The sequence below is a fragment of the Schistocerca piceifrons genome, chromosome 3 (genome assembly GCF_021461385.2).
Source record: "Schistocerca piceifrons isolate TAMUIC-IGC-003096 chromosome 3, iqSchPice1.1, whole genome shotgun sequence".
Classification (NCBI taxonomy): Eukaryota; Metazoa; Arthropoda; class Insecta; order Orthoptera; family Acrididae; genus Schistocerca; species Schistocerca piceifrons.
The window spans coordinates 663,599,335-663,616,788 of record NC_060140.1 but is presented as its reverse complement, the minus strand read 5'-3'; the positions used below and the strand labels follow the sequence as shown (position 1 = coordinate 663,616,788).

The 17,454-nt window shown below is 41.1% G+C and overlaps 1 protein-coding gene across 3 annotated transcripts in view; it reads left to right on the top strand.

Moving 5' to 3' along the window:
• LOC124787777 (protein pigeon) overlaps positions 1 to 17,454 on the top strand; it is a 485,699-nt gene that overhangs the window by 217,661 nt on the left and 250,584 nt on the right. For all 3 annotated transcript variants that reach the window (XM_047254670.1, XM_047254671.1, XM_047254672.1), the window contains one exon: positions 3,184 to 3,351. In XM_047254670.1, the coding sequence (XP_047110626.1) occupies positions 3,184 to 3,351 (168 nt within the window). The remainder of the gene's footprint in view (positions 1 to 3,183; positions 3,352 to 17,454) is intronic.

Genomic DNA, 17,454 nt, shown 5'->3' with positions numbered 1-17,454 from the left:
AAGCAGGGGGAAAACAAGTGTACTGTAACCTATTTCCTTTGTTTTCGGACTGCATTTCCTTAGGATTCTTCCAATGAATCTGTCTGGCATCTGCTTTACTGACGATTAATTTTATATGGTCATTCCATTTTAAATCACTTCTAATGCCTACTCCCAGATAATTTACGGAATTAACTGCTTCTAGTTGCTGACCTGCTATATTGTAGCTAAATGATAAAGGATCTTTCTTTCTATGTAGTCGCAGCACATTCCACTTGTCTACATTGAGATTCAGTTGCCATTCCCTGCACCATTCGTCAATTCGTTGCAGATCCTCCTGCATTTCAGTACAATTTTCCATTGTTACAACCTCTTGATATATTACAGCATCATCTGCAAAAAGCCTCTGTGAACTCCTGATGTTATCCACAAGGTCATTTAAATATATTGTGAATAGCAATGGTCCTACGATAGTAGCCTGCGGCACACCTGAAATCACTCTTACTTCGGAAGACTTCTCTCCATTGAGAATGACATGCTGTGTTCTTTTATCCAGGAACTCTTCAATCCAATCACACAATTGGTCTGATAGTCCATATGCTCTTACTTTGTTCAGTAAATGACTGTGGGGAACTGTATCAAACACCTTGAGAAAGTCAAGAAACACGGCATCTAACTAGGAACCCGTGTCTATGGCCCTCTGAGTCTCGTGGACGAATAGCGCGAGCTGGGTTTCACATGATCATCTTTTTCGAAACCAATGCTGATTCCTACAGAGTAGATTTCTAGTCTCCAGAAAGGTCATTATACTCGAACATAATACATGTTCCAAAATTCTACAACTGATCGATGTTAGAGATATAGGTCTATAGTTCTGCACATCTATTCGACGTCCCTTCTTGAAAACGGGGATGACCTGTGCCCTTTTCCAATCTTTTTGAATGCTATGCTCTTCTAGAGACCTGCGGTACACTGCTGCAAGAAGGGGGGCAAGTTCCTTCGTGTACTCTGTGTAAATTCAACTAAATACCTAGGTATTACAATTATGAACAACTTAAATTGGAATGAATACAAAGAAAATGTTGTGGGGAAGGTTAACCAAAGGCTGCGTTTTATAGGCAGGACACTTAGAAAATGTAAAAGACCTACTAAGGAGACTGCCTACACTATGCTTGTCCGTCCTCTTTTAGAATACTGCTGCGTGGTGTGGGATCCTTACCAGGTAGGACTGATGGAGTACATTGAAAAAGTTCAAAGAAATGCAGCACATTTTGTATTATCGCGAAATATGGGAGGGAGTGTCACAGAAATGATACAGGATTTGGGCTGGAAATCATTAAAAGAAAGGCATTTTTTGTCGCGACGGAATCTTCTCACGAAATTCCGATCACCAACTTTCTCCTCCAAATGCGAAAATATTTTGTGACACCGACCTACATAGGGAGGAACCATCACCATGATAAAATAAGGGAAATCAGAGCTCATACGGAAAGATGTAGGTGTTCATTTTTTCTGCGCGCTATACGAGATTGGAATAATAGAGAATTGTGAAGATGGTTCGATGAACCCTCTGCCAGGCACTTAAATGTGATTTGTAGAGTATCCATGTAGATGTAGAAAATCAAACTGGTATCCTATGAGGTCCAGCGTCCTTTCATCTTTTGAGCGATTTGAATTGTTTTTCTATCTCTCTGTCATCTATTTCGATATCTACCATTTTGTCATCTATGTGACAATCTAGAGAAGGAACTACAGTGCAGTCTTCCTCTGTGAAACAGCTTTGGAAAAAGACATTTAGTATTTTGGCCTTTAGTCTGTCATCCTGTATTTCAGTACCATTTTGGTCACAGAGTGTCTGGACACCTACCGCTTTGACATAACTCCAAAATTTCTTAGGATTTTCTGCAATTGCAATGAATAGTTTCACCCAAATTAGCTATCATCAGATCTAAAAATATGGGTTTAATGATCCCTGTTACTGATATCAACTGCCGTTGATGATAGTCATGGTAAACTCCATGTTTTAGATCTGAAAATTGCATAATTTGGTTGAAACTGATCGTAGGCTTTATAATGCATCATGGAGTCTGTGCTTTGTTTATAAAATTATGAAACAAGACCTTTCTTTCCTGCAGGAGATACAGCGCCACTTTCTGTGCATTTGTCTCTTCCCATTTTATTTTTTCTGGGATTCATTGTAGTGACTTGGTGGCTTGGTGGGCACATGGCAGACTACAAATCCAAAGGTCTAGATCCAATACCCAGTTGATCCTAGAATTTTTTTCTGTCACTTATCACTCCTTTCACCTCTGGCAGTGAGTTGTTAATATGAAAACTGCTACACTGCACTGTCATGCAAAGTCCACTTTAATCTGTAGGTCCTATAAATTTTTGTGTAAATCAGTTCAAAGCATGGAGGAAGGCAAAGGCGTAACATCTGCCATAAGACTATGCATTGCGTACATTGCTGTTCAGATTGAGAACAGCTATAAATCTAGCTTTATTATTATTAGTAGTAGTATTATTATATTGGAAACTGTCTCCTTACCACTGTATGTCAGTCATTACTGGTTATAACTGATGGCTGTGTCTCTCAAACCATAACTTGTGTAGCTAGCAGATGGTCTTTTCTTCTATGTATGATATTACCTTTTGCCATGTATTATTGGTTACCAATTGCAATGTTAAAAGTAATGGATTTAATTTTCTGCTTTATACTAAACCTCTGGAGTGCAACTGCAATAGGTCCATTGTGTGATTTGAAAACAAGAAAAGAAAAAATGAAAAAAGGGAATGTTAATGTAGTTCAAAAACAGAACTGAGTCATAATATTGAATTTATTCAGTCACTCACACATTTAAATAGCTTCAAACAAGAGAGGCACTTGGTCATCTATTCACCAATGAGAAATGTGTAGTATCTAAATTATGAATACCATTTTATAGTAAAACTTATCAAATAAATTATTTTGTTGTGTTGTTCTTTGTGTATTGCTACATAGTGTTTTAAGTATTCTTTTTGTTTTTTTTGTTTTGGTAGCCCACTGTTTGTGTGTGTGTGTGTGTGTGTGTGTGTGTGTGTGTGTGTGTGTGTGTGTGTGTGTTTTCAACTTCCAAATGTTTTCTTTAATTGTGTGTCCTGTTAAAACTTTTGTGGTTGAAAAATATTATTTAAATTAACAAAAAACTGTGGCAATAATTGCAGCTAAATATTCCACTGAATCTACCTCAGCTTCCGAAGAGTGTGGATTTGCCATGTGACTTCTATGAAGATGACCCAATTCCATTGCGAATTCACGATTGTTCCCTAGACCTGCAAGTCATAACGGACCCAAAGGGCATTATTTGCATTTGCCATCATTACTTGTATCAGGTAAGAGCACATGTATATTGTTTTATTATAAATACAAGAGAAACAGTAAAGGGAACAAACAGGAAATAAAAATAATGTGAATAAGAGTAGAATCTATTAAAATTAGTGAACATTTTTGAAGACATGCACAATATTCATTTTGGAGTCTTATAAAGTCAGCAAAACTACATCTATATAGATACTCCACAATCCCCCTTATGGTGCGTGGCAGAGGGCACCCTGTACCACTACTAGTCATTCCCTTTCCTGTTCCATTCACAAGCAGAAGGAGGGAAAAATGACTGTCTGTATGCCTCTGCATGAGCCCTAATTTCTCATTTATTGTCTTCCTGGTCCTTATACGCAATGTGTGTTGGTGGCAACAGAATTCTTCTGCAGTCAGCTTCAAATGCTGGTTCTGTAAATTTTCTCAATAGTGTTACTCGAAAAGAATGTTGCCTTCCCTCCAGAGAGTCCTGGTTGAGTTCTCAAAGCATCTCTGTAACACTTGTTTGTTGTTCAAACCTACCAATAATAACAAATCTAGCAGCCCACCTCTGAATTACTTCGATGTCTTTCTTTAGTCCGACCTGGTACAGATCCCAAACACTCAAGCAGTACTTAAGAATAGGTCGTGCTACCAACTTATACTGAAGAGCTAAAGAAACTGATATACGTGCCTAACATCATGTAGAGCCCCTGTGAGCATGCAGAAGTGCCATAACACAACGTGGCGGACTCAACTGATGTCTGAAGTAGCACCGGAGGGAATTGACACCATGCATCCTGCAGGGCTGTCCATAAATCCATAAGAGTATGAGGAGATGGAGATCTCTTCTGAACAGCATGTTGCAAGGGTTCCCAGAGATGCTCAGTAATGTTCATGTCTGGGGAGTTTGGTAGCCACTGGAAATGTTTAAACTGAGAAAAATGTTCCTGGAGCCACTCTGTAGCAATTCTGCATGGATGGGGGGGGGGGGGATGTCGTATTGTTCTGCTGGAATTGACCTATTCTGAAAAAGCACAATGGACATGAGTGGATGCAGGTGATCAGATGTGATATTTATGTAGTGTCACCTTTCAGAGCCATATCTAGACATACTCTATGTGATCAAAGGTATCTGGACACCCCCAAAAACATATGTTTTTCACATTAGGTGCATTGTGCTGTCACCTACTGCATGGTACCCCATATCAGCAACCTTGTTAGTCATTAGCCGTCATGAGGGAACAGAATGGGGCACTCCGCGGAACTCATGGAGTCGGAACATGGTCAGGTGATTGGGTGTCACTTGCATCATACATCAGTACACAAGATTTCCATGCTCTTAAACATCCCCAGGTCCACTGTTTCCAATATGATAGTGAAGTAGATACATGAAGGGACACATACAGCAGAAAACTGTACAGGCTGACCTCATCTGTTGACTGACAGAGACTGCCGACAGTTGAAGAGGGGTCATAATGTGTAATAGGCAGACATCTATCCAGAGCATCACACAGGAATTCCAAACTGCATCAGGATTCACTGCAAGTACTCTGACAGTTAGGCAGGAGGTGAGAAAACTTGGATTTCATGGTTGAGCGGCTGCTCATAAGCCACACATCACGCCAGCAAATGCCAAACGACACCTCGCTTGGTGTAAGAAGCATAAATAGTGTACAATTGTACAATGGAAAAACATTGTGTGGAGTGACAAATCACAGTACACAGTGTGGCAATCTGATGGCAGGGTGTGGGTATGACGAATGCCTGGTGAACGTCACCTGCCATCGTATGTAGTGCCAACAGTAAAATTCGGAGGTGGTGGTGTTATGGTGTGGTCATGTTTTTCATGGAGGGGGCTTGCACCCCTTGTTGTTTTGCATGGCATTGTCACAGCACAGGCCTTCATTGATGTTTTAAGCACCTTCTTGCTTTCCACAGGGATGGCAATTGCATCTTTCAACACGATCGAGCACCTGTTCATAATGCATGGCCTGTGGTGGAATGTTTACATGACAATATCATCTCTATAATGGACTGGCCTGCCCAGAGTCCTGACCCAAATCCTATAGAACACATTTGGGATGTTTTGGAAATCCGACTTCATGCCAGGCATCATCAACCAACATCAATACCTCTCCTCAGTGCAGCACTCCGTGAAGAATGGGCTGCCATCCCCCAAGAAACCTTCCAGCACCTTATTGAATGTATGCCTGCAAGAGTGGAAGCTGCCATCAAAGCTAAGGGTGGGACTACAACATAATGAATTCCAGCGTTACTGATGGAGGGTGCCATGAACTTGTAATTCATTTTTAGCCTGGTATCTGGATACTTTTGATCACATAATGTATCAGGATTCCCATATCACTCAAACTGCACACGCCCCACGCCATTCTAGAGTCTCCACCAACTTGAACAGTTCCCTGTTGACACGCAAAGTCCATGGATCATGAGGTTGTCTCCATACTCACACATTTCCATCTGCTCAGTACAATTTAAAACGAGACTCATCTGACCAGGCAACATGTTTCAGTGTTGATGGACCCAGGCAAGATGTAAAGCTTTGTGCTGTGCAGTCACCACTGTACACAAGTGGGCCTTCAGCTCCAAATCCCATATCGATGACGTTTTGTTGAACGGTTCGCACACTGACTCTTGTTGATGGCCCAACATTGAAATCTGCAACAATTAGCATAAGGGCTGCACTTCCATCACATTGTACGGTTCTTTTCAGCTGCCATTCATCCCATCCTTGCAGGATCTTTTTCTGGCCACTGCGAAGTCGGAGATTTGATTTTTTACCAGATTGCTGATATAGATGGTACACTCATGAAATGGTCGTATGGTAAAATCCCATTTCATTGCTACCTCAGAGATACTGTGTCCCACTGCTCGTGCGCCAACTGTAACACCACCACGTTAAAATTCAGTTAAATCTTGTAACCTGCAATTGCAGTAGCAGTAACTGACCTAACAAATGCGCAAGCTGCTCATTGTCTTATATATGCATTGCCAACTGCAGCACCATATTCTGCCTGTTTACATATCTCTGTATTTGAATATGTGTGCCCATACCAGTTTCTTTGGCATTTCAGGGTATATGCGCTCTCCTTTACAGATGAACCACACTTTCCTAGAATTCTCCCAATAAACTGAAGTTGACCATTTGCCTTTCCTACAACAATACTCACATGCTCATTCCATTTCATATCACTTTACGACAGTATGCCCAGATATTTAAATGACATGACTGTGTCAAGCAGGACACTACTAATGCTGTATCTGAACATTGTGGGTTTGTTTGTCGTACTCATCTGCATTAATTTATATTTTTCTACATTTAGAGCTAGCTCCCATTCATCACACCAACCAGAACTTTTGAATTATTTAGGAATAAAGGAAATGATTCACCTAAAGGCAGAAGCGCTGTGTCCTCAACAGATACGCACACAAAAGGTACAGAGCTTTACTTTGCTACCATTTGGAATGGAATTCCTTTTTTGCGCACACGCACATGCACACACCTGTCTCTCTGTGGTGCAGGAAGTGACTGGTATCTTTGATGTGGGAGGCTAGGTTTTGGACTGTTGGTTCCTGCACTAACTTTCCATCATCCCTGCACCCTTACCTCCCAGGTCCCTATTCGTCAGTGTAGATGCAATCTCCTTATACACCAACATCCCTCATGCTCATGGCCTCTCCAAATGTCCTGCAGATTCCAAACCCACCACTTCATTCCTCATACACCTAACCAACTACATCCTAATGCATCACTATTTCACCTTTGAAGGGAAGATATACAAACAAATTCATGCCACAGCCATGGGCACCCAACCTCTTCATGGGTCACCTAGAGGCAACATTCCTAGCGTCCCAGAATCCCAAACCCCTGGTCTGGTTCCGGTTTATTGATGATGTCTTTGTAATGTGGACCCAAGGCCAGGACACTTTATCTTCATTCCTCCACAATCCCAACACCTTCTCTCCCATCCATTTCACCTGGTCCTCCACCCATCATGCCTTCATAGATGCTGATCTCCTCCACTCAGATGGCTCCATCCACACCTCAGTCAACATCAAACCCACCAATCACAAACACTACCTGCACTTTGACAGCTGCCACTCCTTCCACACCAAAAATCCATGCAGCCCGGCTTCCCATGGCAGGTGCATCTGCAGTGATGAGAACTCCCTCACACAGTATGCTGAAGACCTCAAAAAGGTCATCGCAGACAGACCTAATACACAAAAAGATCTCTCATGCCATATCCTCCCCCACACACACCTGATCCTCACATCCATTCAGAACTCCCCTTGTCACTGGACTGGACTGGAACAACTTAATCATGTCTTTCATCAGGGCTTTGATTATCTACCATCGTGCCCTGAAATGAGCGACATCCTACATAGTTCTATCCCCTCCCAAAGTTGTGTTTCATCACCTAGACTACCTCCACAACATCCTAGAATGAATGGTCACCTTCAAACTATTGCCAAAAACAAGGTGGACCACCCAGAGGCACAACATGCAGCAGAGTACGACATGTGAGATTCAATGGCTGCTTCATGACCCGTGCCATCTGGATCCTCCCCACCACCACCTCCTCCTCCACCACCACCACCACCACCACCACCTTTTCTGAACTGCGCATATGGGTACTATCGCCCCCCCCTCTCCCCCAATAGTGTGTGTGTGTGTGTGTGTGTGTGTGTGTGTGTGTGTGTGTGTGTGTGTGTGTGTGTACACTAACCCCTTTCTCATTACCCCCGCCCAATACATATCAGCTAGCTGTGCGCTGCCATCTCATGCCTTAATCTGTGAAATCTAGAGCTCATCCACCTGCCACATGCCCCTTCTGCCTGCACCCCTAGCTAGCCCAAGGACAGCTCCCCACTCTCCCACGAGCTGCTAGACACTTCCCCCCAACCTGCTCCCTGCCTCCTGCCTTCTCTCCAGCCCTCACCCCCATCCCACACTGCACCTCCACCTCACTCCAGTACCCCAGTACTCTTGCCGTGGGCCAGGAAAGAAACTGACAATCAAATGAGCACAATGTAGGGAGACGTGTGTGTGTGTGTGTGTGTGTGTGTGTGTGTGTGTGTGTGTGTTTGTGTGTGTGTGTGTGTGTGTTTCTCTGTTTCTCCTACAGTTTGAGAAAGGAATTCCATTCTGAAAGCTAGCAAAGTAAAGCGGTCTACCTTTTGCGAGTGTATTTGTCGACAACACGGCACTTCTGCCTTTAGGTGGGTCATCTCCTTTATTCCTAAATAATATGTTATTCTCAATGAGAACTTTCTGTACAACTAGAAATTATGTCTGAGTCATCTTTTATGCTCCTACAGTCACTCAGCTTTAACACCTTACCGTACACCTCAGCATCGTCAGCAAATAACTGCAAATTTTCTCCACCCTGTCTGCCCAATCATTTATGTTTGTGTAGAGAATAATAGCTTTGCTGTCATGCTTCTCTGGGGCAATTCTGATGACAACCTTGTTTCCGATGAACATACGCCAACAAGAATAATGTACTAGGTTCTGTAACTTAAGAAGTCTTTGAGGCACTGATATACCTGTGAACCTGTTCCTTCTTTAACAGCCTGCAATGGGGCAACATTTCAAATGCTTTCTTGGAATCTAGAAATATGAAATCTGCCTGTTGCCATCATCCATAATTCACAATATAACATGCGAGGAAAGGGCAAGCTGAGTTTTGCACAAGCAGTGCTCTCTAAAACCCTGCTGATTTGAGGACATACATTTGTCAGACTCAAGAAAATTTATTAGTATAAGCCCACTTTTACCTTCCCAGAATTAATGTTTTCCTGCTGTTTATGACATGTTTTATTGCTCCCATCAGATTTCCTATATTCAGAATGTTAATTGGCACCCGATTTTGCGCCAACATATTTATAATTTTCCCACGATTTACACTTTATGAAAAAATGTTTGTGGAGAGAAAACTGACATAAAATGGCAGTGACTTGGCATTGGCCGTCAAGCAGTGTTTACAGATGTTACGTGGTTAAGTTTTTGATGCCAGGGCGCTCTATTCAGCAGACTAAACTGATAAACGGGTAAAAGATGGAACAATTTGTGCCATATCTCCTGCTGCTGCCAAACTCTTCTCAGTATGGTGGCTGATGTCTAGGTTTGTTTGAAAAAGAACGTCATGACCAGTCACAACCATTTCCAAACTGTCTCTATTGCACATGCACAGTTTCATGATTGTTGTGACACCTTTGTCAAACTATATTTTGCATGTTCCATCATTTGACCAGTTGCAGCACTATTTGACAGCTTCCCTCACTTTCTGTTGCTCAAATATTTTTGGTTGAAATACAATGCCAGTTACTTATGTTTTCATGCTTAGCAAAATGTGTTTCGAGAATTTTTTCTCTTTTACAAGCACATTATTTACGAATATATTTAATGTGATGTTACACAAACGGACAGTGTGAGTGATAGTTAGCGTGCATGCAGTTTTATGCATAACTGAGGAGTGACATTACCTGATAACCTCAAAAGATGAATACAGTGGAAGAGATGCGGAGCAACATGTTAAGAAAACACCACATGAAATACTTATGCAGTATTTGCACTTGACAACAAGGAAAAATTCTTTAAACACATCGTTCTAAGCATAAAAAATGCGTAACTGTTGCAGTGGTTCATTATTTAAATAATGAATGACAACTTCAGGCTTTCCAATAACATAGATTATGATGTATATAATTGAGTCAAACATTTCTACTTCCCAGACAGTTACCAGTTCCAGTTACATCAGTGGTTTTTATTAGATAATAAGCCTTTATCAGATAATAAAGAACTCCCTGACAAGTATTTTGATGCCTATTATGTACATATATTATACATACAGTGTAATAATGTTGGTATACTGCAAAGCATTTGTATCTGCCATTAGTGCTTGGTGTACTACAATCACATTCACTTCTCTATATTGATTTATTTCTCGATTTTAGTGCATATGGCAAGGAACATACAGCTTGCTCACTTTGTCACAACACTTGTCCTTGCTTACTCCTTGCCCTGGTCCCACCCCAACTTTTTTTTTCTTCTTGGGGGGAGGGGGGGCTGTTGCTGCTAATGCTGATAAATCTAAATCTACAGTCCTGACCTGAAAGGTTCAAATGTGTCCAGCATCGACAACTGTTCTTCTGTTGTTTGAGGAGGACATTCTAATTTCACATTTATCAGTAGGGTCTTGACCAATTGGTATAAATTTTGATCAAAATAATTATTAAATTTTCCCTTCAGGGTGTAAGTGTTTGTGGACATTGTCTGTTGCTGTTATATGATTTATAGGCAACATGACATTTCATGTCCCATTTGCTCCTGCCATTCTAGGGCCTTCATATTCACTTCCACACTCAGCTCCATACCATCTGTGGTGTGCCATTTTCCCCCTGCTTGGTGTTTCAGTATCTCAAATGGTGATGGCATCTTCTGCCTGATGATAGACCCATAATCTTTTTTCAAATTTTAAGCAGCCACCATGTAAGTCAATAATTATTATGGTGTCTTGATGTAGTGACTCAACATCTTCCCTGTCGTTCTGTGAATCTGTTTCATTCTTCCAGTTGGTTGCTAGCGTAATGTGCTCATTCTTAATTTATGAATTCATAACAAACAAGAATGTTGCTATATCAGTTCTGATACAAAGTTAGTACCATGGTCCATAAGCAATACATCTGGAGTACCCAACTTTAATAACCAATTACTAACCATGACTTGCACCACTCTGTTGCCTTATTGATCCAGAATAGCCATAATCTTTACATAGAGCAAAAACTGGGCTGTTGTCATTATCACATAACAATTTCCCATCAGTGTCTGCCTAAGGGACCTAAGATGTCCATGCCGATAATATCAAATCAAATTGTTTGCTGGCCTGTGGTAATCTCTGCAACAGAATACGCTAATGACTTAATATGGCTCATTGAACGCATGATACACGGGTCCTTACATGTTGCTTATGTGTTCACCACCAGTACTGTTCAAGTACATGTCATTCCAGTGTTCTATGACCCTCACGGCTTGCTAACACACAATCATGCACCTGTTTTAATACTTCATTTCACAGTGTAGCTGGTACAACAAAATGAGCTCTGAGATTTCTTTGTTTACATAACATTCAGTCACACACAACAAATAATGATTGCATTGCAAATAAATTGTGATTTTCATCAGCTTCTTGAGTCCTCTGCCACTCTGCATTTGGGGCACCCATTCTTTGCATTGCATGCACTTTCCAGATCAGCCCTTTGGTGGTTCTGTGTGATTTGTCAGGTCAGTGAATAACATCAGAAACAAGTTCAGTGGGTTTTAGTGCCCAGTGCATTAACCTATTCAATGGATCCCTCAAACCAAATAGCCATTGCAATGCTTCATGATCTGACATGGCTCAAAGTTTCCTCACATGTAAACAATGTCAATAATATATTAGCCATACATGAGATGCTGTATCTCTTTCTACTTTGTAGAGTAGGTGTTTCCTACTCTATTCAGCTCGTGTGAGGCACAGGTAAACAGGTGTTCTGTACTCTCCCTTTTGTGACATAATACACAGCAAAGTGTTCAATTGTTTGTGTTGCATGACAGCACAAATTCCTTCTCATAATTTGTGGAAACTAATACTGGTCCAGCAGGTAGCAATTCTTCAAGTTGACCGAATGCACTTCTCATGCAGCTGAGCAATGCAACTTCACTCCGTTCTTCAGTCGATGAGTATGCAGGCATTGTGTTTCCACAGATTTCGGTATAAGCTTCCAAAAATAATTAGCCAGACCTAAAAAAGACTGCAACTCTTGTTCTGTACATGGTACCAGTAAATCCTGTATGGTTTTCAAACTGGTTAGAATGCGGGGATCCGGGAGCGGTAAGCAGTCAAGCCCCCACTCTGCTAAATAAAATTTCACTGTTTATTTAAAATGTCACTGTTTATTTTATACCAACAATTTTACGTTAGGCACACATTGGTAACCTTAGCACACTTATTATTAAATTAAACAGTCATAAGATAATTACTGAATTGTTTCAAATAACCAATAAGTAAATTAGAAACTTTAAACAGCAAAATACTTTGTCTTAAAAGGACCTGTGCCTCAGGTTCCAATTAATTTAGAATTAGTGACTTACAGAATTCCAATAACAAGAGTTAAATTACAGTCTCCATTACCAAAATAGCAAGCCAGCAAAGGAACTCACCCTGAAAAAAATTGTCCGGAAGCTGGTACAAGAATTATTTACATTCACCACAGGTCTCAACAGGCTTTCATGTCAGACTTAGACAAGTATAATGAGACAGTTAGGTTTTAGAGCTCTAAAACAGAGAAATTACAATATTACCACACATGCCATAACATTTTAAAACAATTACATATAATTTAAGAGAAGGTACCAGATTTGCAACTTTTCCACTAATCAACAATATAAATCAGTTTATCATATCAGTTTTCCAGCAACACTACATAGATCCTTTGGCCCAGTCGCAAACATTTAAACTGAATACTGGGTAATACCTAGGTGTTAACATGTCAGGTTTGGTGAGGAAGGGAAAGCAGTAGGCACCCATTGAGGTGAAGGAGTTACTCGTTTTTAATAAGAGTAAAGAAAGGCAGGCCTAGAGAAGTCGCTGAATCTGAATGGGCTGCTGCCCAAGAAAGCAGGAGAGGAGAATATCTTGTCGGGTCGGTAGCTGCCAGCAGAAGAGAGCAGACAGTGTGTCCACTCCCGGCAGCTAGCTGCAGTTCCACCCCCATGTGACCACCTTCAATCCTCCCTAATCAACAGCCAAGTTGTAGACGTGCGGTTCGATAGCGTTACCTCGTCAACAATCTGTGAGTTTAGCTGCTGATGGTTCAACAAGTGAGTTTCAAAGTGGTTCTGTCCGGTTTTGTGCAATGTGACTGATACGCTGCAACTAGCCATCAGGCAGAAGGCACTGACAAACATTGAGTAAAAAATAAAAATAAAATTTTTATACTATCAAATCCATTCAGTAATGGCCCCCACTGTACACAGGGAACCACACCTGTGGAGTTCATTCTTAACTGGTGTCATTAAATAAATTCAGTCCATGAAAACACAATTCCACAAAAGGTTGTGGTAAAATGCCACGCATAGGGCGCAATATTTACAGATTACATTTAATCATGGGAGCGCATAAGTTGCTGTTGTCAGTCCATTTGAAATCTTAAGTAAGAGGAACACATAAATTGAACATATTGTACCTCAATAGTAGGCACATGATTTCTGAACATCAAACACAGAATCAATTGTCATTAATACATGAAAGATGGGGCAGCCAATCTTGCATGAGCGCTATCAGTATTTACCCAGACAAGCAATATATTCACTCCCTTTTGTACAACTAAGCCGTGGTTAGATGTAACTCAGCAGATTGAAGTTCTGTTCTATCATAACAATGACTGCCACAATGCTTTCACGCAGGTACACCTCAGTGCATTACTTTTGTCACAGAAATAGAATGTGGATACACCACATGGAAATATTCCAGGCCAGTGATGGAAATGACATGAAAGAACTAAGGAATTGATATGTGTCTACCCATCACATAGCCAGCTCCAAACTGAAAAATCCATTGCATTTCCAAGTTGGCAAACATCACTGTGTATTGGCTATGTTGTGCTTGTTGCTGCAAGGAGGCTCCATGATCAATGTACTTCCAAAGCCCATCACTCATACCTTGCTTGCACACCATCTTAATACTGGTACATGTGGAACTCACGTCCTCATGCAATGTTGCCTAGAAAGCTCCAGACACTGTAAGATAAAGCACTATGCTAGCTTACAATGTACCAATACAAATGTATCAGTTTTTACCATCCTAGGGTTTGCCTGGACTCCCCGTGACCAACTACATGCTCTAAATACCACACTTCTTCCTGCATGGAATGATGCTTTCCTAATCTTGGTGTTAGATGTGCCATGTGCAACTGCTCATCTAAATACACTGTACATTTCCTAGGTTGCAATCCCCACAAAACTCTGTCTGTCTAAGAGTAACTGAAATGTTGCTGGTGCATTTTTCAATCCAATCAGTGTATGTTTATACTGATATGCCCTGATGGGACTGCAAATGCTGTCTTCAGACATTCCCCTGGCACTAATTCTAACTCCAAAAATCAGTGGTAGAAAAAATTTGCATTGTCCCAGATTATCCGAAGTTTCTATTATATTCAGAACTGTATAAGCATCTGGAACTGTATACTTGTTTATGTACCTGCAGTTACAACAAAACTGATATGCCTTCATTCTGTTTGCACCTTTTTTCAGGCTGATAACTACTGGTGCTCCACAATGATCTGTACTTTCCGTAACAATACAGTCTTGTAAATGCTGGTTAATGAATTTAACCACCAAGAGATTAGATTAGATTAGATTTACTTTCATTCCAATTGATCCATAGTGAGGAGGTCCTCCAGGATGTATAACATCTCAGAAAAACAATAATACATGGCAAATATTTACAACTAAAACAAATAAGCTAATGTACCTTCCACAGGTCCCAATGATCATCATTTTTTTTGCAGGTGATGTGCTATGCAGCATGGTTTATGAAATAGAGGCAGTTCATTCCCAGTTGGGATTCTACACAGTGTCACTGGTGTCAGTGGCAATGTCCCATGAGTATTAAACAGATCCTCATATTCTAAACAGTAACTGCTTCATTGGTTACTTTCTCTCTCCTTCCAAGTTCATTGCCTTCTCCATTAGCTTAGCTAAGCTGGTGGCGTACTTAAGCTTAGGGTCTGAAATTATTCGTTCATAAGTCCTTTGTAAAATTTCATATCTGCAGTCCCAAAAGTATTTATCTCAACAGATAATGCTTGCTCATTGTCTAACTCCTGTGCATAGAACAACCCTGTGTATGAAACACTAAGCTTTATCTAAGTCGTTATTTTCATGTAATGGTCCACTAAACACACTCTACAGACCACAAAATTAATTCCTAAGTTCACCTTCATTAGTTTTCCCATTCCTTGCAATACACTAGTGTGCAAATTGATCCTTAATGGCCATGCCTGCAGTCTAAGTGGCTCCCCTTGGACCAGGAATGAACCTTGCAGCAGTGTGGCCTGCCAGCAGTTTCCCCAAGTTCTAACATGCGTCTATCAAACTCATTTTTAGTGTGAAGTTCAACCAAAAAGTCCAGCCCTAACATTGTCCAGTAACTATTTCCCTTATAAGAAAAAACTTCCGTACACACACGGAAATCGTATGCTCCACCCTAAAACTCAGCATCGCTAAACCCAGTGAATGCAAGTGATTTTCATCCACTCTGCTTAACCTATATTATGGTGAGCCAAACCTTCTTTTCCCCCATTGGGTGCAAACTTACCATGGACATCTGTAAACTTGTGTCCTATAAAAACTTTTACTTCCTTCCTGCCACTAATCTACCTAAGCAAAACTTCACCACTGCAGATGTTTCGTCTGTTCTTATATTCACTGGGAGAGCCATGCAGCGAATACAGGACACCATTGCCACTTAACAGTGAGTCATTATTCCCACCTTGTGTTTTCTTATCGCATCTCATGTTAGGCTTTTGCCTGCAGTCCCATTGTGGGTGCCCTATTTGCTCGTGTTTCTTACATCGCAGTTCACAGAATGCCTGCCATATATGGCATGTTCATCCACCCATGCCCTTGGCATTTAACACCCACAGCAAGAATAGTTTACTATCACAAACTGGGCTCATCATGTCAATTTCTTCTAGTGCCATCACAGTGACTAAAGCTTCAGCTAAGTTCTTAGTGAACTCCACCTGTACTTTTCTTGAAACATTGGGCAGCAACCCCTGCAAAATGTATCCTGTGTACTGCAGAAAGACTCTTTTGGTATCATCATATTTGCTCAACTTGTATGTATTGACATGCAGTTTGCTAATCTTGTCCGCAAAGTCTACAATGTACTCCGCCTGTTCTTGTGACATATAGTTTAATTATTTCCTATAATACCTACATCTATTTTTTCTTCTGTATCACTGTGCTAAGCTTGAATTCATAATATCAAATGTTGGTGCATTCCTTTACCCCTCTTTACGCATCATGTATACTTCCGAATCTCCCATCAAATGTAATTCAGCCATATGCAAAAGCTGTTCCTCTGACTGACATCACAGCTTAGTGGCTGTTAACAGCTTGTGTATGAATGCTAATAAGTCCTCTCCTGCATTACCCAAAAATGGAGATACTAGGATAGGAATAAGTGGCTAGACAGCAACATCTTAATTGTTCTGTTCAATTCTTGGTGGTGTACTGGATGTGACTATTACGAAAGCCTCACTGGCATGATAGAAGGTGCATTCTAATGCCTCTTTGTTGATAGGGTTATGGATGTTTGTGAAGTAGTGGTCAGTGTACTGTGCATGGCAACATTGAAGGAAAGTCATTATGGTGAGTAGCTTAGCATTCTTATTCACAGTTTCTCTAGTTGGTGAACACAGCAGAAAGAATTCTCCTTATAGATGTGAGTGAAATCAAATGAAGGTTCATGCCGCACATCAGTAAAATAAAATCCTGTCAAGTTTTCTGTCAGTCTGTAGGGCCTTTGTGGTGTCCAGAAGGTATGTTCCCTATATCTATCTTCAGGTGAAATACCAGAGTCTCACAGTTCATTTCCTAAAACAATGGAAAATCCAGGGTGGAATGTAACAATACCAGAGAAGGAAAGTTGCTACTCACCATATAGCGGAGATGCTGAGTCACGATAAGCACACCAAAAAGATTCACACAATTATAGCTTTCGGCCGTTAAGGCCTTTGTCAGCAGTAGACACACACTCACATAAATGCAATTTGCACACACATCTGCAGTCTCAGAGAGCTAGACCACACTGTGAACAGCAGCACCAGTGCGTGATGGGAGTGGCGACTGGGTGGGGTTAAGGAGGAGGCTGGGGCGGGGAGGGGGAGGGGGAAGGATTGTGTGGTGGGAGTGGCAGATAGTGAAGTGTTGCAGTTTAGATGGAGGGCAGGAGAGAATGTGCTGAGGGAGGAGGGGGTAAGTAGTGGAAAGGAGAGAAATAAAAAGAAATTAAAAGACTGGGTGTGGTGGTGAAATGACGAAGATTCTTTATTTGCCGTTGACTACA